General features: G+C 52.8%; 1 protein-coding gene across 1 annotated transcript in view; it reads right to left on the bottom strand.

Moving 5' to 3' along the window:
• The window catches only part of ARHGAP39 (Rho GTPase activating protein 39), a gene marked incomplete at its 3' end in the record, with an annotated part of 152,686 nt that overhangs the window by 49,537 nt on the left and 83,189 nt on the right, over positions 1 to 19,960 (bottom strand). Inside the window, exon 2 of the mRNA XM_086609342.1 lies at positions 6,774 to 7,205. Within this exon, the coding sequence (XP_086465468.1) occupies positions 6,774 to 7,205 (432 nt within the window). The remainder of the gene's footprint in view (positions 1 to 6,773; positions 7,206 to 19,960) is intronic.

Below are 19,960 nucleotides of genomic sequence, written 5' to 3'. Positions count from 1 at the left end.
TTTCGGCTCAGCTACGCTTCATCCAGGAGGATTTTAAGCGCTGCACTTGATCTTCTCCAATATCACAGCAGGCTTCGGAATCGGGGAGGAGAACCTTCAAGAAAAGCGCGAGTCTTGAGAAAGAACGCGGGTGCGATTTCACAGCAGGTGGGACTTTGGTAAAGAGCCTCCAAGAGTCCTGCGTGGTGGTCCAAGGAAAGCTCTCCTGATGGACAGAGAAGATCCACCTGCTTGTCCTTCAAGCCTTCACTCATCACTCTTGCTGAAGTCGGGGCAAAGATGCCGTCTGCTGGTGGCACAGCCGAGTCCTCCATGGGTGATGGCATGAGCTCCTCCGAGCAGGTCCTCTCTGCCCCTCTTGAAGCCTTCTCCAAGGATTTCAAGCAACGGGAAGACTCTGCCCGGACCGATGACCACAGACACTTTCCAACAGCGTAGAAAAACCCAGTGACCTGCCATAAAACCCAGCCGACGCGCTGGCCGCAGCCCGCTCCGAGATTCCACAGCTGTCACGTTACGCGTTGCGGAAAAGTTCCCATTCCAAGACAAGCAAGGTGAAGTCTACGGCAAGAACCTCCTGCTGGGAAGCGCTCTACCTCTGCTGACCACCAAGACAACCCTGCTATTGAGATCCTGAAGACGAGCAGACGCCAGCTCACCAAGATGAGACAACACAGCGTTGCTTCCTACTGCGGTCTCCGGAGCTGGATCCAGCTGCTAATGGTAGCTCCGTGCAAATCCCAACTCACTACAGCTGCGTAAGGGAAGCCCAGTGAGATCCGAGAGCTTGGCCACAGCATGTTCCCTGCGGATGCATCTTAGACCTGCACACGTGTGATGGCACCAGCTCCAACTTGGCCCACTGCTGCACCAAGGACATGAGGAACGGACTTGGAACCACCTCCACCATCTCCTACCAAACCAGATGCTCTGGTTCCTAAATCTTCCCATCACTGCAGGGTGTGGGGCACCTCTGAGTGCAAACTCCAACGAGATCAGTTGCTCAAGACTCACCCACTTCCCCTGACCTCCCTTTTAAGACCAGATAAGTTCAGGAGGGAAACGCTCAGCCGGAAAAACCTTCTTGAAATGACTATAAGACTTAATGTTAGGAAACTTGGAGAAGGAGGTTCCACCAGGTGACCTCCAGAGCTCCCTTCCAGCCTTGGTTCTTCTTGGAAACAAAACCAAGCACTGCAAAAACATCTTTTTAAATTGTCCTACCAAGGAGACTTCAACCATGTCTCTGGTTGAAGGTGATGACTCAACCTGCCCCACACCACCCTGTTTTCTAGGCCCACCTCCTCCCCACCCTCAAAAATAATGCCCTTCCATTTCCTTCTTTTGATGCAAATGAAGTATTTCCACTTGTCTTCTCCAACACACCACGTGATGCCCAGATCCATCCTCATCTCAGGGTTATTAGGACTGAGGCTCAGAAACACCAACTGCCCTACGCAGAGGTGACCCCAAATAATTGCCCCCACTGCCCCCCACCTCGGTCCCATCTCAAGGTTCCTCCTTGGCTGCCCATGGACAGCAAGGCTCAGAGGCAGCCCTGGGTGCTGAGAGATCAGTGGTCCCTGGAGGGATCTCCAACACCTTGGAGCCCTGCTAGCGCTTGAGCATCACCCAGCAGGTCTGGCCAACCCTTGGAGGTCATGCCATCCCTGGATTGCCCCATCCCTGGAAACATTCAAGGTCAGGTTGGACGGGTCTTAGAGCAACCTGATCTAGTTGAAGATGTCCCTGCCCATGGCAGGGGGGTTGGACTAGATGATCTTTGGAGGTCCCTTCCAACCCAAACTATTCTGTGACTCTATGGTCCAAGGGGCTGCAACGGCGCTCTTCATCAAGGAAGACCAAAATAAAGCAGCTTGACCCGCACCTCCTATGGCAAGAGCTTATATACCCCACCAGGTCAAAGCCATCACTCTGGTGGGCAACCAGAGATGTCAGCGAAAGCAGGTCTGGAGGGGTCTTGAAAGACCACCCAAGTTCAAGATCTGGCTCCCTATCAGTCAAAATTCCACCTCTGCTCACCCGGGGCACCCGTATCTCAACGCTTACAAGCACAAGATGAGGGTAAAATTAAAAAAAAGCTTCATCTACGAAGAAATATTTCTTTTTTTTGGCTTATGCCCAGAAGTTGCTCGTGGTCAGAACCCAACACTAAAACCCGGGATGGTGAGAAACTCCAGGCACAAACGCCTGAACCGCCTTCTGCCCTTTGCAGCTGCTGATGGCCGCCATCCAAAATCAATTTTTAATTTGCACAGCTCGAGTCTGTCCCGCGCCCCAGAGCACCAGCCACTTCTGGAGGAGAATCTCTGCATCCCTGGAAGCTTTTTCCCCCAGCCCTCCTTCCTCATCCTCGTTTTGCTGGAGAAATCAGAGCTGGATAAAACCCTCTCTGGTCGTCCAGCTGTAGGCCATCTCACCACGTTCCATCTCACCATCCCTGGCAGTTGTCTCTGCCTGTGGTTTACCCACTTCCACACCCATTCCGCGTGGATCGAACCATCTGCCGGCGCTACGCCGACGTTTCTGCAGCTTCCCACCCGCCCCGTGCTTGCTGGAAGGGTCACATCTACCAGGTTCAACCACATCTCTGCTTTCAAACCCACAGCATCTCCCCTTTCCCTTGAGTCAGCAAACACCATCCCATTTCTGGTGGGAATAAGGTGGCTTTTGCAGCCAGGACCTCCCTCGTGGCAAGAGCCATGAGGATGCGTGGCAGCGACGGACCACGCTGTGGCACCCTCACCTCCTCCAGGGGTTACTTCTGCGTTCCGAAATCTTTCTCTTAATGACCTCATTAAACCTTGAGGTCATTCAACCTCATTCTTTCAACCTTGAGGTCTCAGCAAAGCTTCCCAGTATTCCCAGTCCAGTTGCTGAGAGGAGGAGGTCAAGAAAAGAATGTGATTTTGAGTTTTTTTTCCAGCCAGGACAAGGTGGTCAGGAGACTTTAGCTCTTCCACTGGAGCGGGATGCTGCCATGGTTTGGCTGGGCTGAAGGGACAGGACTGTTGGGTCACCTCCAGGGATGCAGGTGGAAACCGTCCACTGAGCAGGAATATCTGCTCCCTCTAGTGGCATCTGGGTTTTAATTTTTATTTTTATAATTTTAAAGCTTAGGTGACCTGGTATCTGCTCCGTGCCAGTCCCTGGCAAGGTCAAGGCTACGAACTACCAGGGCTGAAAGGCCATGCAACCCTCCAGCAGCCAGGAGCAAACCCACCCCACGGCTGGCTTGCTCTTCTCCACCACCACCACCATCAGAAGGTTTCCACTGGTTAAGCTTTTCTATTTGAGTGCCCAGGGGCAGTCCCTCCCTCCTCCCACCCTACTCAGCAGCTTTGCATCCCATAATACACCTGCCCAGCCCAGGCACTGGAAAAGGAGTGAGAACGTGTGGGTGGAGGACACGAAGGATTAGTGACCTGCAGTATCCACATTAGCTCCTGCGGTCCAGCGTTCGAGCGCTATGGGGAACGGACCTTCCTCCAGGAAGCCACTGATCCTGCACGTGGTCCTGCAGCAAAGCCCGGGGAGATTCAAACCCACCTACTCCATCCCCGTTAACCCTTCCCGCTGCGTCGGGAACAAGCTCCAGCTTTACCACCCGTGTCCTGGGCTGCACCCAGAGCAGCGTGGGCAGCAGGTCAGGGAGGGGATTCTGCCCCTCTGCTCTGCTCTGTGAGACCCCCCTGCAGTGCTGCCTTCAGCTCTGGGGTCCCCAACAGCAGAAGGACATGGAGCTGCTGGAGCGGGGCCAGAGGAGGCCATGGAGATGCTCCGAGGGCTGGAGCACCTCTGCTATGGAGACAGGCTGAGAGAGTTGGGTTCAGCCTGGAGAAGGCTCCAGGTAGACCTTAGAGCACCTTCCAGTACTTCAAAGAGGCCTACAAGAAAGCTGGAGAGGGACTTTTGACAAGGGCATGTAGTGGTAGGACACGGGGCGATGGCTTTAAACTGAAAGAGGGGAGATTTCCATGAGATCTGAGGAAGAAATGTTTTACAATGAGGGTGGTGAAACTCTGGACCAGGTTGCCCAGAGAGGTGGTAGATACCTCATCCCTGGAACATTCAAGGTCTGGTTGGATGGGGCTCTGAGCAACCTGGTGTAGTGGAAGGTGTCCCTGCCCATGGCAGGGGGGTTGAACTAGGTGACCTTTAAAGCTCCCTTCCAACCCAAACCAATGATTCTATGAACTCCTCTAGACCTCTGGCCAGAGGAGCCAACACCAACCCTGAAGCCCACCCAGAAGTGGTTCCATACTTGAGTTTCTCACAACAAGGTGAGCAGAAGCATCTGTAAAACCATTAAACCCCCTCTCGTTACTCAGGAGAAGGCAGCAATTGTTGGTGACCTGCAGCAGGTGATCACAACCTGTCAGGTTGGACGGGGCTCTGAGCAACCTGATTTAGTGGAAGGTGTCTCTGCCCATGGCAGGGGGGTTGGACTAGGTGGTCATGAAAAGTCCCTTCCAACCCAAACCATTCGATGATCCGATGATTCTATGACCTGCTACATGCAGCAGCTGACCCTGCCCTGTCCATCACCCCTACTTCTGGCTTGTGGCCTCAAGTCAACATCATCCATCAGAGAACGTTTACGCAGGCTGCATCCGGCAACGCCAAATCCTCAGCTGTGGGGGATACAGATTCCCTCTGGAGCGGGAAGTCTTCGTCAAATGAAACTACGAGCATCCAGAAGACCCATAACCCTCCTGGTCTTGCTTCTTTGACTGTAGCTGGGATGGACGATGTATTTCTCCCACCCTTTGTGCTGGGCATTGCACAGGTACGGCAAAATAATGCGTTTCATGAAGAGTTTCAGGATAAAGACCGAGAGACTCCAGGTAGGCTTTGGAGTTGTGCTAAAACCACTTAGAATCATGGAATCCCAGAATGGTTTGGGTTGGAAGGGACCTCCAAAGATCATCTAGTCCAACCCCCCTGCCATGGGCAGGGACACCCTCCACTACACCAGGTTCCTCAAAGCCTCATCCAACCTGGCCTGGAACACTTCCAGGGATGGGGCATCTACACTTGCCTTTTCTCCCAGGTCCCTGTTGTCGTTCTGGCTGGCCCATGCGTGAGCAGTAAAATTTCTTCCTTAGATCTATCTGAATCTCCCCTCTTTTAGTTTAAAACCAATTCCCCCCTTGTCCTATCACAGGTCAGGGCTTGGTAGTTTTGGTGACAGGCAAGAAAAGATCGGCATTAACCAGCCGGCAGCGTATCCTGAACAGACCCAGCTGGACCTCTCTACCACCCAGCATCCTTGTGATTGAACACCAAAACTATCTACCCGTCCAAACAGCACCTGTCTCGTGAGGAACGATACCATCGCCACGCTGAGCGATTTTATCCGAGGATCTTCCAGAAGATCTCCTGGGGAGATCAAGCCTACCATCAACGGGCCGGACGCGCGGAGGCAAGGCCACGTTGGAGGTCCCACATAGAATCATAGAATCATAGAATCGTTAGGGCTGGAAGGGACCTTCAAAGGCCATCTAGTCCAACCCCCCTGCAAGGAACAGGGATATCTCCAACTAGATCAGGTTGTTCAGGGCCTCAAAGCCCTGAAAGCACTCGCCGAGCTGGGTGTTCCTGTTCCCATCCCAGGAGATCACCGGTCAGTTGGTAGTGTCGTAAGAGGCGTCGTTGAAGGGAAAACAAATTATTGAGTCATGAACCGCCTGGTTCGTGGCTCCCAAGCCATAAAAGCCTGAAATGAAGGGCATGGAGCAGCAACGCAGACGTCTCAGGACGTTGTCCATATGCAGCTGGACCTTGGAGACTGAGCGCTAACTCACCGTTTGGTCAGAAGCTTCTCCTTTGCAAGAGAAATCACCTCTGCCAGGAGCTCCATGAACCAGCAGGACAACTCAACAGTTGTGGCATGAATCATGGTGCCGTGTCAGGGAGATCTGATCCAGGGGAGTCATTTCAAATCACGCTACTCGCTAAAACCACGTATGTCAGAGGACAAGAAGTTATTTCTCTACCGTATCTTTTTTGAAGGGACATCTAAGTTGCCCCTAACAAGGAGAAACACCTTTCACAGGTGCTTGACCTCTTCCTCCTGTGACTGTTTCATGGAGGAGCAAACCCGCCCTCTAAGACTTGGTGCAGAGACCCATGAGCAACCCAGCTAGAGGAGCCATCCATCATCATGGAATGGGTTGGGTTGGAAGGGACCTCACAGACCATCCAGTTCCAACCCCCCTGCCATGGGCAGGGACACCCTCCGCTACACCAGGTTGCTCAAAGCCTCATCCAACCTGGCCTGGAACACTGCCAGGGATGGGGCAGCCACAGCTTCTCTGGGCAACCTGTGCCAGTGCCTCACCACCCTCAGAGGGAAGAATTTCTCCCTTAGATCCCATCAAAATCTCCCCTCTTCCAGTTTAAAGCCATCGCCCTGTGTCCTGTCACTCCACACCCGTGTCCAAAGCCCCTCTCCAGCTTTCTTGTAGCCCCTTTAGATACTGGAAGGTGCTGGAAGGTCTCCCCGGAGCCTTCTCTTCTCCAGGCTGAACAGTCCCAACTCTCCCAGCCTGTCTCCAGAGCAGAGGTGCTCCACGCTTCCGGATACCTCCACACAACAGAAATAAAGAGCTGCAGGACAAGGGCTCTGCTCTTCTGCGACGCTGGAAGAACACCAGGGGATCTGAACTCGCCATTTGCTTGCACCAACCCATCACCACGCTCCGTCGCACGTGCCCGTGATGTGCCGGCAGAGCCGGCCTTGCTTTTACCTTTCCGTTTCTTCCTTCACTACGGCATACTGGGATGACTGACGGCTCGACCTCTGCTCCTGCACCTTCTCGCTGCCCTCCAGCTCCTGCTCCAGGGAGGAGCTGGTGCTGCCCTCCCTGCTGACATTGCTGCTCCTCCCCGGGCTGTTCTCCGTGGAAGCCCTCGGTGACTCCGTGTTCTGCTTCAGGGTCTGCAGCTTGGCCAGAGGGATGATATCGCAGTTTTGTGGCCGGTGCCACACCGTCCTCTGCGTGGTGGCATTGTAGTAGTAGAACCGTGAGGTGTTGGGGTCAAAGAGTTCCCACCACTGGTTTTCATTCGTGCGCTTGATCCGCACACCGGCGGGAGGGTCCCAGACGCACTCCCCCGTGATGAGGTTGGCGTACATGCGCTCCCGGGTTCGAGGCTCGATGATTTCCACCCATTCCAGCCTGAAGGAGAAGCGACAGAGAGAGACAGACTTCAACTGGATGATCTTTAAAGGTCCCTTCCAACCCAAACTATTCCATGACCCTATGATTGAACGTTTGCGGCAAGTCCACTTCGAGTGGATGATCTTTAAAGGTCCCTTCCAACCCAAACTATGCTGGAGGCACCAACCTGACGAACTTACTTCTTCTGGAAGACCACCCTGCAGCCCAGACAACCAACCCCAGCAGCATTTGTCCATGCAAGACTTGAAGACGATGGCTTCAACTCCCTCCAGCCCAGCCTGAGCCGTGCTGCTCCCCGGCATGAACCCCAGTGTGCCGGCGCCGGGATCCTGCACGGCTCTGCCTCCCTCTTGATTTCAACACTGGGCAAACCTCTCCGGTGCGTGTGTCCCACCTCCAACATCTTCCCAAACCACCCACCCCGACACGCCTCGACTCAGCGATGACCACAGGCTGCATCAACGGTGGGAGGGATGGAGCCAGCGAAGACCAAACAGACTTGAGTCCTGGGCTCCATTCCAGAGAAATGGAATGGAATGGAATGGAATGGAGTAGAGGGGAAGGGAACGGGAGGGGAGGGGAGGAGAGAGGAGGAGAGGAGAGTAGAGAGAGGAGAGGAGAGGAGAGGAGAGGAGAGGAGAGGAGAGGAGAGGAGAGGAGAGGAGAGGAGAGGAGAGGAGAGGAGAGGAGAGGAGAGGAGAGGAGAGGAGAGGAGAGGAGAGGAGAGGAGAGGCCTACAGTGACCACCTCGTCCAACTGCCTGACCAATTCAGGGCTGACCAAAAGTTAAAGCATGTTGTTACAGGAATTGTCCAAATGCCTCTTAAACACTGATGGGCATGGAGCATCAACCACCTCTCTAGGAAGCCTGATCCAGTGTTTGACCACCCTCTCAGTAAAGAAATGCTTCCTAATGTCAAGTCTGAACCTCTCTTGGTGCAGCTTTGAACCATCATCGGATCCTATCACCGGATCCCAGGGAGAAGAGACCAGCTACACGCTGCTCGGTGTCCCCCTCTTCGCATTTAAATCACGAGTTGGTCTGACATTGGTCTCTGCATAGAGTGTGGAGCTCATCACCAAAATACGGAGCAGAAAATGTGGTTTCAAGCCTTCCTCCCATCGCCCCACCCCCTGCTGAGCTGAAGGCCAGGCACCACCAGCCCAACGCAGCGACCCAGCTCGCTCAGAAACACCGCCAAGGGGGCGACTGAAATCAGAAAGCAGTAAACGGGGCTTAGAAATGCAGAAGAGGATTAAAAAAGTCGTAATCCCAAAGAACAAACAACGTAACCGATTTTTCAGATTACCCCAAACACTGCAGGTGTCACCTCTCGCTAATCCCGGGGATCCCCGCGGCTTAACGGGCAGCCGCGTCTTATTCCGATTCTTCATTTTTGTGTGGGTTTACGTAAAAAGATACAAGGGATGTTCGTATTAACTCCAATTTCTGACTTGGAATTTCTCCTCGTCTGCATTTACAAGCCTGTCAAGAGGTATAGAAATCGATAAGGGAGTACTGCGTCCAGTTCTGGAGTCCCCAACATAAGAAGGACATGGACCAGTTGGAGAGGGTCCAGAGGAGGGCCACGAAGATGATAAGAGGGCTGGAGCACCTTTCCTATGAGGACAGGCTGAAAGAGTTGGGGCTGTTCAGCCTGGAGAAGAGGAGGCTCCGGGGTGACCTTATAGCGGTCTTCCAGTACCTCAAGGGGGCCTACAGGAAAGATGGGGAGAGGCTGTTCAGGAGGGCCAGTTATGATAGGACAAGGGGTAACGGTTTTAAAATAGAGGGAGGTAGGTTCAGGTTGGATATTAGGAAAAAATTTTTTACCATGAGAGTGGTAGAACACTGGAACAGGTTGCCCAGAGAGGTGGTGGATGCTCCATCCCTGGAGACGTTCAAGGCCAGGTTGGACAAGGCCCTGAGCAACCTGATCTAGTTGGAGATATCCCTGTTCCTTGCAGGGGGGTTGGACTAGATGACCTTTGAAGGTCCCTTCCAGCCCTAACCATTCTATGATTCTATGAAGAAAGAAATCAAAAAAAAGCTCCCAGCGTGCCCAGTGGAGCTTCTCCAACTCAACGGCATTTAAAACCGACGCACTCAGTGAGTTGGACAAGTGATGGGTCGCATCTCGACGTCTTCTCCCAGCGAGTCCCCTGGGGGGGTTTCCGAAATGCCCAATTTGCTCAAGACCAAAATTCCCCACCCTGGTAGCCGGAGACGCCGGCAGCCCGGCCCTCCGGTGGGTCCGGCTCATCTTCCAACTCAATTTAAACCGCTGGATTGAAATTAAAAAAAAAAGGAAGAGGCTTTTCATGTGCCAGAGGTTCCCACATCTAAAGGATGAAAATGGCTCCACCTCTTCTTGGTGGAGAGGAACATCCACAGTTCAGCCTTTGCTCGGAGAAGCGCGAATCCTACGCCGTGCCTCGTCCCTTTCTGCAGAACTCAAACCGAACGAGCAGCACGATAGTAGAGCTGGAGGCCAACTCGAGCTTTGCACCATTAAGTATCTCCTCCAGGTTTCCACCGAAGGCTTTAATTCGGGTCTGAGCGTGACGCACTCACCCGGTGTTTTCCGTTGAAATGATTTTGGCCCTAGATGGACGTCCGCGCTCGCCTCCCCGTTTTAACACTTCGCTTTGACCAGTTTGGTTTAAAATAATCTCCACGGGGTTAAGGGGAGCTGCTTCAGCAGGGCTTTGGATCTACCAACCAGGAAGAGATTGGGCTGTCTTCATCGGAGAGGAACAAAAAGTCAAGTGTTCTGCAGTTATCACAGAATCATGGAATCATGGAATAGTTTGGGTTGGAAGGGACCTCAAAGATCATCGAATTCCAACCCCCCTGCCATGGGCAGGGACACCCTCCACTACACCAGGTTGCCCAAAGCCTCATCCAACCTGGCCTGGAACACTTCCCTGGAGACGTTCAAGGCCAGGTTGGACGAGGCCCTGAGCAACCTGATCTAGTTGGAGATATCCCTGTTCCTTGCAGGGGGGTTGGACTAGATGACCTTTGAAGGTCCCTTCCAGCCCTAACCATTCTATGATTCTATGATTCTATGGGGCAGCCACAGCTTCTCTGGGCAACCTGGTCCAGTGCCTCAAGTAAAGGTAGAGTAGAGTTGAGTAGAGTAGACTGGGATAGAGTAGAACAGAATAAAAATAGCCCTACAGAGCTTGAAAAAGATGAAGGTCTGTTTGGACCCAACAGAACTGGATCATCACCGGCTATAAACCAGCCAAGACTCAATGTCTGCAGCACCTCAAAAGAAAAAGTTGGTACGTAAAGGAAATGTAGGACCTTTTGGCCCAGAGCCCTTAATTTCCTCTTGGTTTTTGCTGCAAATTATCAGCTTAGTAATTCCAGGCGGCGTCTGGGCTACAGGTCGTCTCTCTTGGCATCGTTCTTTTCCATGCTGTTGGAGAAGAAGACATCGAGCGTTCACCGGTCTCCTTCCTCCCCAGTCTTTGAATTTACGGGGGTGATTAATCGCCGCAAGCAGCTCAATCCACCGCACCTTCAGCAAAGCTGAGTGCCAACCTCAGGGCTAAAATTCCTCAGTATTTGCCCAAAATAGGGACCATGCAGAGTATTTCCCAGGTGCGAGGCCAACAGTGGGGATAACAGGTAGGTGGGCACCGGTTTGCTGCTGGCTGGTAGGTAGAGCACAACTAAAGTGGGTACCAGATGTGGTTTTGGGCCAGAATTACCATCATTAGTTACTTCATCGGCCAAAAAAAACTCCTTGATGGGTATTAAAAAGTCTGCTGTGAGCTCCAGTAGCCAAACAGCCTCAGACCCACCTCACCACGGCACTGGGCGATACAATCATCTAAATTTAAATGGCTCGTTGAGGCACTGGCACAGGTTGCCCAGAGAAGCTGTGGCTGCCCCATCCCTGGAAGTGTTCCAGGCCAGGTTGGATGGGGCTTTGGGCAACCTGGTGTAGTGGAGGGTGTCCCTGCCCATGGCAGGGGGGTTGGAACTGGATGATTTTTGAGGTCCCTTCCAACCCAACCCATTCCATGATGATGGATGGCTCCTCTAGCTGGGTTGCTCATGGGTCTCTGCACCAAGTCTTGGAGGGCAGGTTTGCTCCTCCATGAAACAATCACAGGAGGAAGAGGTCGAGCACCTGTGAAAGGTGTTTCTCCTTGTTGGGGCAACCCAACCCATTCCATGATTCTATGATTCTACGATGCTGTCGGTCCATGCAACGAGCATCCTCCTGACGGACCCCGGGCGCAAGCGGGATGATGAATCTTCCACTCCTGCGAGGTTCAGGCTGGGAGGATGAACAATGGATCATAACAACAACGCTGAGGCGTGGGGGCCATCAGAAGGCTTACAGTGCTCGCGCTGTGATACAAGTTGGGTTTTAACGAGCCAGAATTTGTATGTTTAAGGTTCATGTGGCCTCAGAGGAGCCACGGAGGCTCTTGGGCAACTTGGGTGTCGCTTGCTAAACGACCCACCGCTCAATATCACCCATCCCTCATCCAGACATCCCTCCAGCAAGTCTCCTCTGCAACCCTCCTGACACCACGGTAATTAACGCCATGAGCCAATCCGATTAGGAGAAGCTTAAATTTCTAAGGATTTTACACCCGAAATGACTGGGAATTTATTGACAACTGCAGTCACAAGGGGAAGAATCGCTGAGTAAGCACCTTTCCACATCAGAGAGTAATGGGGTCAGGAGCTCGCATCGATTCGGCGGCCATCTCGGTCAGAAGGAGACGGCTCAGAGCAAGGACCTCTCCCGTGTGACTAGAGGGGGAAGAAGCTGGAGAATTTTCTTTTTTTTTTTTAACTCTTACATCCTGCAAGAAGGAGCAAACTATGCCCAGGAAGATCAAGCGGCATCGGCTTTACCCAAAGCTGAAGCTTCAGGTTAACAGGGATTGTAATTCCCGCTCCTCGGCGAGGTTTTCATAGAATCATAGAATGGTCAGGGCTGGAAGGGGCCTTCAAAGGTCATCTAGTCCAACCCCCCTGCAAGGAACAGGGATATCTCCAACTAGATCAGGTTGCTCAGGGCCTCATCCAACCTGGCCTTGAACGTCTCCAGGGATGGAGCATCCACCACCTCTCTGGGCAACCTGGTCCAGTGTTCTACAACTCTCATGGTAAAAAATTTTTTCCTAATGTCCAATCTGAATCTACCTCCCTCTATTTTAAAACCATTACCCCTTGTCCTATCACAACAGGCCCTCCTGAACAGCCTCTCCCCATCTTTCCTGTAGGCCCCCTTGAGGTACTGGAAGACCGCTATAAGGTCACCCCGGAGCCTCCTCTTCTCCAGGCTGAACAGCCCCAACTCTTTCAGCCTGTCCTCGTAGGAAAGGTGCTCCAGCCCTCTTATCATCTTCGTGGCCCTCCTCTGGACCCTCTCCAACTGGTCCATGTCCTTCTTATGTTGGGGACTCCAACATAAGAGAGGAGAGCTGCTTTTGGAGAGCTGCCCAAGCCTACCCTAGACCAATGAGAGGAAGGACCTTGGAAGCAGCTCTACAGCACTTGGGGTGCTCTGCTCCCCATGGTGGTGTTCCACACCCATCACCCACGGTGATGCTCCAGATCCACCGCCCATGGTGGTGTTCCAGATCCAAAGATGTCCAAGAACCAAAATCCCCCCATTAGGGCACAATCCCACAAAGACAACGATTCCCCTCTCATTCTCAGTCTTAAAATTAAAATAAAAATTGAATTAATCACAGAATCATCAAGTGGTTTAGGTTGGAAGGGACCTTTAAAGGTCCTTAAAGGACCAACCCCACTGCCATGAGCAGGGACATCTTCACCTAGATCAGGTTGCTCAGAGCGTCATCCAACCTGACCTTGACCATTTCCGGGGATGATCTACAATCCATAACATAATCCATATTATATTGCTTTGATTCTTAAACCACCCTGACTCCGAGCGGGATATTTTGGTTTATTATACACACACGTTATTTTTCAGGAATATTTTACTTAAAAAAAAAAAAGGTTTAAGCCACCAGAAAAACAAAGTTCTTTGATGTCAAAGTGTTCGGGAGCTGGGGCTTGTTTCTGCACTAGGAATTTCAGTTCTGATGAAGGTTTTTACAAAATAAAACATCATTATCATAGAATCATAGAATGGTTAGGGCTGGAAGGGGCCTTCAAAGGTCATCTAGTCCAACCCCCCTGCAAGGAACAGGGATATCCCCAACTAGATCAGGTTGCTCAGGGCCTCGTCCAACCTGGCCTTGAACGTCTCCAGGGATGGAGCATCCACCACCTCTCTGGGCAACCTGGTCCAGTGTTCTACAACTCTCATGGTAAAAAATTTTTTCCTAATATCCAACCTGAACCTACCTCCCTCTATTTTAAAACCATTACCCCTTGTCCTATCACAACTGGCCCTCCTGAACAGCCTCTCCCCATCTTCCCCATTAACCTGAAAGGTCTAACAACTCCTTCGCTAACGGGCCTGACAGATGCAGGCAGCTTGAAAAAAACATCAGGGCAGGCTACCGAAGGAGAAGAACTTCTTGCTACGGCAGCTGGAGTTGGCAGGAAAGCTTTGAGTGGGATGGAGTTACCAAAAACATTCCAACCTTTCCCACCGAGCAGGAGTTACCTGCTTAGGGGGCAGGTGCCAAGTCAAGGAGTTGTCAAATGGAGAAGCAACGTGCCATGAGGGTTGGCCAACGCGTGGGTCGTTAGCGAGCCCGCAGGGACCAGGCAAACAGCTCCTGCGTCTCCACGGTTTGCTCCGCTGGCAAACCATGACATCGCTCTGCTGCCCACGCGCGCTGCTCCTCACCATCCCTCCTCCTGCCTAAGGAGTCATGCTGATAGATAAGCCTCAAAACTTGGGCATGCTCCCCCACAAGATCCCAAGCCAACCATGTCGTAGCTTGACTTCCATTTTCCTGCATCCATCACACCACAGTAAAAAAGGTCCTTGGGCAAATCTCTTCAGTCATGGCCACAAAATAATTCCAGATCCCCTCCCTTGCAGGGAATTTGGGAGAACCACATCACCACATCTTCTACACGGGGGTGGAAGAGCAGTTGCTATGGCTCAATGGGCACAGAGTCATCAAATTGTGGTTTGGGTTGGGTGGGACCTCCAAAGATCTAGTCCAACCCCCCTGCAATGAGCAGGGCCATCTTCCACCAGATCAGGTTGCTCAGAGCCTCATCCAACCTTGAATGTTTCCAGGGAAGGGGCATCTACTGCCTCTCTGGGCAACCTGTGCCAGTGTTTCACCACTGCCCTCGTAAAAAAAAAAAGTCTTATCTCTTATCAACACCAGAAATCGTGAGCGCATCAGCCAGCGGGAGAGTCTCTGTCCCCTCCGCTCCATTTCCCCGCCAATCCCTGTCAAATCATAGAATCATGGAATGGGTTGGGTTGGAAGGGACCTTAAAGACCATCCAGTTCCAACCCCCCTGCCATGGGCAGGGACACCCTCCACTACACCAGGTTGCCCAAAGCCTCATCCAACCTGGCCTGGAACACTTCCAGGTATGGGGCAGCCACAGCTTCTCTGGGCAAATGGAAGTTTTGTTTCTCCTTCTCCAAGCTGCTCAGGTTCAAGATCGCGCTCTCCCGCCATGGCAACGGACCCCTCGCTACCCACAAAGCCAACACTTACTAACTTCTCCTGACAGCCCCATCGCGTGCCCCACGCCGTGATATTCCTGCTGTCGCCTGGCACCCCAACGGTTACATCATAGAATGATGGAATGGTTTGGGTTGGAAGGGACCTCATAGACCATCCACTTCCAACCCCCTGCCATGGGCAGGGACACCCTCCACTACACCAGGTTGCCCAAAGCCCCATCCAGCCTGGCCTGGAACACTGCCAGGGATGGGGCAGCCACAGCTTCTCTGGGCAACCTGTGCCAGTGCCTCACCACCCTCTGAGGGAAGAATTTCTTCCTCAGATCCCATCGAAATCTCCCCTCTTCCAGTTCAAAGCCACGTCTTCGCTGCGTCAGCGCGCTAACCTTGCCCTGCCATTGCAAACAAAGTCACATCCCTTCCCCATCAAAGCAGCGCGGCGTTAACACATGCAGCCGACGGCTCTCGCCTGCCGGAGCGGGATTTTCCTTTTTTTTTTTTTAAAATTTATTTCATTTGAAAGGGATGAGCGAAGACTCGGCCCGACATACAACTGATTCGCTTCGATAGAAAAGTTCATTATTTCCTAAGGTGGCTTCCGAGTGCGATCTCTGCCTCGTCAGCACTTTCCCCCTCGCTGAAATTACGGCAGATCCACGTCGGGACGGAGCAGAGGTCTTGGATTTCTCCCACTGTCCTGAAATGGCTCCTGCCCAGCGGGGGACGCGGCGCTGCTGGCAGTCACGTGCTGGATTTCTTTCCAGATCCTTATGAGCTACACGGTTCCGGGTATTTATGTCGCTACGGATCAAGGCCAGGAGCTGCCGGAGCATCAGGCTGGATCCTGAGCTCTGGTTTTACCTGATGCTCCCCTCTTCTCCCCACATGGATGGATGAAAAATGGACACGACTTGGCACCAGAAAGCCAACGGTGTCCTGGGCTGCACCCAGAGCAGAGTGGGCAGCAGGTCAGGGAGGGGATTCTGCCCCTCGGCTCTGCTCTGTGAGACCCCCCTGCAGTGCTGCCTTCAGCTCTGGGGTCCCCAACAGCAGAAGGACACGGAGCTGCTGGAGTGGGGCCAGAGGAGGCCACGGAGATGCTCCGAGGGCTGGAGCACCTCTGCTCTGGAGACAGGCTGGGAGAGTTGGGGCTGTTCAGCCTGGAGAAGAGAAGGCTCCGGGGAGACCTTCCAGCACCTCCCAGTGCCTAAAGGGGCTCCAGGAAAGCTGGAGAGGGGCTTTGGACACGGGTGTGGAGTGACAGGACACGGGGTGATGGCTTTAAACTGGAAGAGGGGAGATTTTGATGGGATTTGAGGGAGAAATTCTTCCCTCTGAGGGTGGTGAGGCACTGGCACAGGTTGCCCAGAGAAGCTGTGGCTGCCCCATCCCTGGCAGTGTGCCAGGCCAGGCTGGATGGGGCTTTGGGCAACCTGGTGTAGTGGAGGGTGTCCCTGCCCATGGCAGGGGGGTTGGAACTGGGTGGTCTGTGAGGTCCCTTCCCACCCAAACCATTCCGTGATTCTAGACCAGACGATGAGCTTCGGGGGAAAACCTAAGAGAGCCTTTCCATGAGTGTCAGAGCCTATTCCACTCAACGCCATCCTCAGACATTCCGCGTTTATCAGACTGGAAGCCAGACTGGTTTGGAGGTTTTTAGAGTTCGAGATGAGCTACGCTGCCCCGAAGCCACCCGAGTGTTTCGCTGCTGCCTTCTCTGACAAGTTCGGGCTCTGCGGGGCATCGTGCCCTTCCAGTGGAGCCGTCACCTTCAGGGTTCCCCCCCACCCTGCCCAAACCACCCCAAATTACTTCCTGCCTTTGGGAGAGCGCCCGTTTTTCCGCTGAGAAGTCCTGAGCCTCCCCGAGAAGCATCCCCCTCCTCGCCCACACCCCCTTCATCTTCGGAGAAGCAATTAGTGCCGCGCCAGAGGCTCGTTAATGAGCGTGACGCAACGAGTCCCCGATCCCTCCTACGTGGTTTTGGGGCTGTAGGGAAGGAGAGGCGTTCCTGGAGCAGCGGGACGCGGTGGATAAGACGGCTTTGTGTGCCAACCTCCCCAAACCTCAGCTCTCCCACGTCTCCGGCAGTTGGCACACCCCTGCTGAAAAATGACTGCCCTACGAGATATTTTTGGGACCAAAGGCAGAGTGATCAATGCCTTGGAAAGATGGGAACGAGAAGATGAAATTCTTGCCTCCAGGCTTGTAAGTCGAACTCGGTACCTCCAGCTTTTGTTTCTGCTAATAAAGGGAACAAAAAAACCCGACGTTCCGGGAAGAAATGGAGCTCAGTTCTCTGCCCACGGCCGCGCTGGAGGAGGAAAGCACAGTGCAAGGGACAGAGGACAGAAATGTATAAATATCTTCTCCGACTTGCACAACAACCACTGACTCTGTTCAGAAATTAAAAAAAAAAACACAAAAAAACCCCAAACAATAAAATCTCAGACTTCCTCTCTGGCAGAGCGGTTCAACTTGCACCAGAAAAAGGACCGGGAAAATGAGCGGAAATAAGTGATCTCCAGCAAGTCTGGGCTTTTTCATGCCCTCCGGCGAACACGAGCAGCTCCAGGGAGCGAACGGAGCGAGGCAGAGCCAGGGAGCCCCAGTGACTCACTGGGGAAAAGTTGAGATGCCACCCAGTAAGCAGCCTGGGAAAAATGCTTTTCAGTTGAATGGCACCAAATCACAATGGTTTTTAGAATAATCAAATGGTTTGGGTTGGAAGGGACCAAGTTCCAGGCCAGGCTGGATGGGGCTTTGAGCAACCTGGTGTAGTGGAGGGTGTCCCTGCCCATGGCAGGGGGGTTGGAGCTGGATGATCTTTGAGGTCCCTTCCAACCCAAACCATTCCATGATTCTATGATTTCTAGACTGAGCAGGAACGCTTGGTTTCTTCAACTCATCCTGATACCTTTGTCTTCCCTCTCCTACCCAGGAAAGCTGGAGAGGGACTTTGGACAAGGGTGTGTAGTGACAGGACACGGGGTGATGACTTTGAACTGGAAGAGGGGAGATTTCGATGGGATCCAAGGAAGAAATTCTTCCCTCTGAGGGTGGTGAGGCACTGGGACAGGTTGCCCAGAGAAGCTGTGGCTGCCCCATCCCTGGCAGTGTTCCAGGCCAGGTTGGATGGGGCTTTGGGCAACCTGGTGTAGTGGAGGGTGTCCCTGCCCATGGCAGGAGGGTTGGAACTGGATGGTCTGTGAGGTCCCTCCCAACCCAACTCAACCCATTCCATGATTCCATGATTTGCTGGAGATATGCACATGAGATTTGCAGCTCCAGAGTCATTTGCAACCTTAATCACACACCCTCAGTAACTCCCGGCCCCGGTTCAACTGGGGCGACGCGTATTTCGATTCGCCACCACCGCCGGCGGATCACTCGGAACGCTTTCGGAGAAAGCTCCTGGGCCACTCGCTCCCAGCCAGCCAAGCTTTTCTGCAGCACACCTGGAAGCCAAACCACGGAGGAGTGTTTTTCCATAGGGCTCAGCCTCCCAGCGCTCTCTGCCAGCTCCACACCGGCAGCTCCAGCTCTTGCCAGCTCCTTTCTTTTCCGAAGAACCAGATATCTGGATAACCCGGAACGCCGCTTTTAAATATTAATATTACAATCACTATGGGAACTGCAGGGACCTCGTGGAAGCCTTGGCTTCCTTGCAAAGGTCTGCTCAGGTAACAAAGGGTGAGTAGGAACGAAATTAGTCTTCCCTCATCATGGGCGAGCTGTGAGAAAATCCTTTGAAAAAGGAGAAGGAACAAACCTAAGAGGGCGGCCATGTCTTCAAGATTTGCTTCATGTGCAGAGGCTCGAGCATGGATGGAGGGCAGGGGAACGTGCATCTCCTTCTGATCAAGGGAGAACATCGTTTCAACGTGCCACCTCCTCCCCGCCACGAGCTGACTCCACCAGGGACACCCAGGAGCTGAGACCCAAGAAGGACGTCCGATGTTCTCCAGTGCTGGACCGATCACCATCTCAGGGCTCCCAAACCAGAAAGCGCATCCCTGATGCAATATCCCACTTCCACTGGGAATCAAAATCCCTGAGATGAGATTCACCACCTGGAGATCTCAGACTTAACAGCAAGAACAGTCCCTGTGAGGGCAGAAGGTTGTGGCTGCCCCATCCCTGGAGGTGTTCAAGCCAGGTTGGATGAGGCTTTGGGCAACCTGGTGTAGTGGAAGGTGTCCCTGCCCATGGCAGGGGGGTTGGAACTGGATGGTCTGTGAGGTCCCTTCCAACCCAAACCATTCCATGATTCCATGATTCTCAGTATTTCTGCTCGCAGACGCTCCTGTAGAGGTTTCTCAGCTCGTTTTGCCCCCGAGTGCAGACAAAGCAGAACATTACGTCGTGTTGTAACCCACTGCCTGATCCAACCCCACCGCTCGCTCACGCACGACCTCTTGGATGAAGCCAAGCAGCCACCTGAACTTCAGCCTCTTTCAGCTGTACGTTCAAAATACGTGTCCCGGTCGGAAGACGAGAGTAGGTAGTTGCAATTTCTATCTTTTTTCTCCGTTCCCATAGAAACTAAACTAAAATGGAGATGGTAAAAGAAAATTAAAGCTTCAATAAAGGAATCTACTAAGAAATGGCACGCGAGCGGGTGTGGGGAAGAGCTGAATGATAAACAAGGAGAGAAAAAAGCAACCAAAAAAAAGACGGTAGCAGGCAGATTAAATTCTAAATATACGGGGCGTTCTGGCGTTAAAGTCTTTCTTATTTGAGGATAAAACTGAAGGAATAAACCAAGTCAAATGGAGATGTCAGGAAAAAAATTCACTGTAATGAGACAGTATCTGGTGGTGAGTTCAGGGTCTCCATGACTTGGTGGTAAGATGGTGGTGAGGGTCAGCGGGGATCGCCGGGCGACCCAGACCAGCGCTGCCACGTGTCACCTTCCCGATCCCAGGGAATGGAAGGGATATCCTTCCTGACACAGCGTCCTATGCCAAGAATTACTGGGAAGGAATAAACAGGACAGAGACCACGTCATTGGGTAAGTCCGTCAAGAATCATAGAATCATAGAATGGTTAGGGCTGGAAGGGACCTTCAAAGGTCATCTAGTCCAACCCCCCTGCAAGGAACAGGGATATCTCCAACTAGATCAGGTTGCTCAGGGC

The sequence above is a fragment of the Tauraco erythrolophus genome, chromosome 3 (genome assembly GCF_009769465.1).
Source record: "Tauraco erythrolophus isolate bTauEry1 chromosome 3, bTauEry1.pri, whole genome shotgun sequence".
NCBI classification, from domain to species: Eukaryota; Metazoa; Chordata; class Aves; order Musophagiformes; family Musophagidae; genus Tauraco; species Tauraco erythrolophus.
The sequence above is the reverse complement of the archived record's forward strand: the minus strand, read 5'-3'. Positions and strand labels throughout refer to the sequence as shown.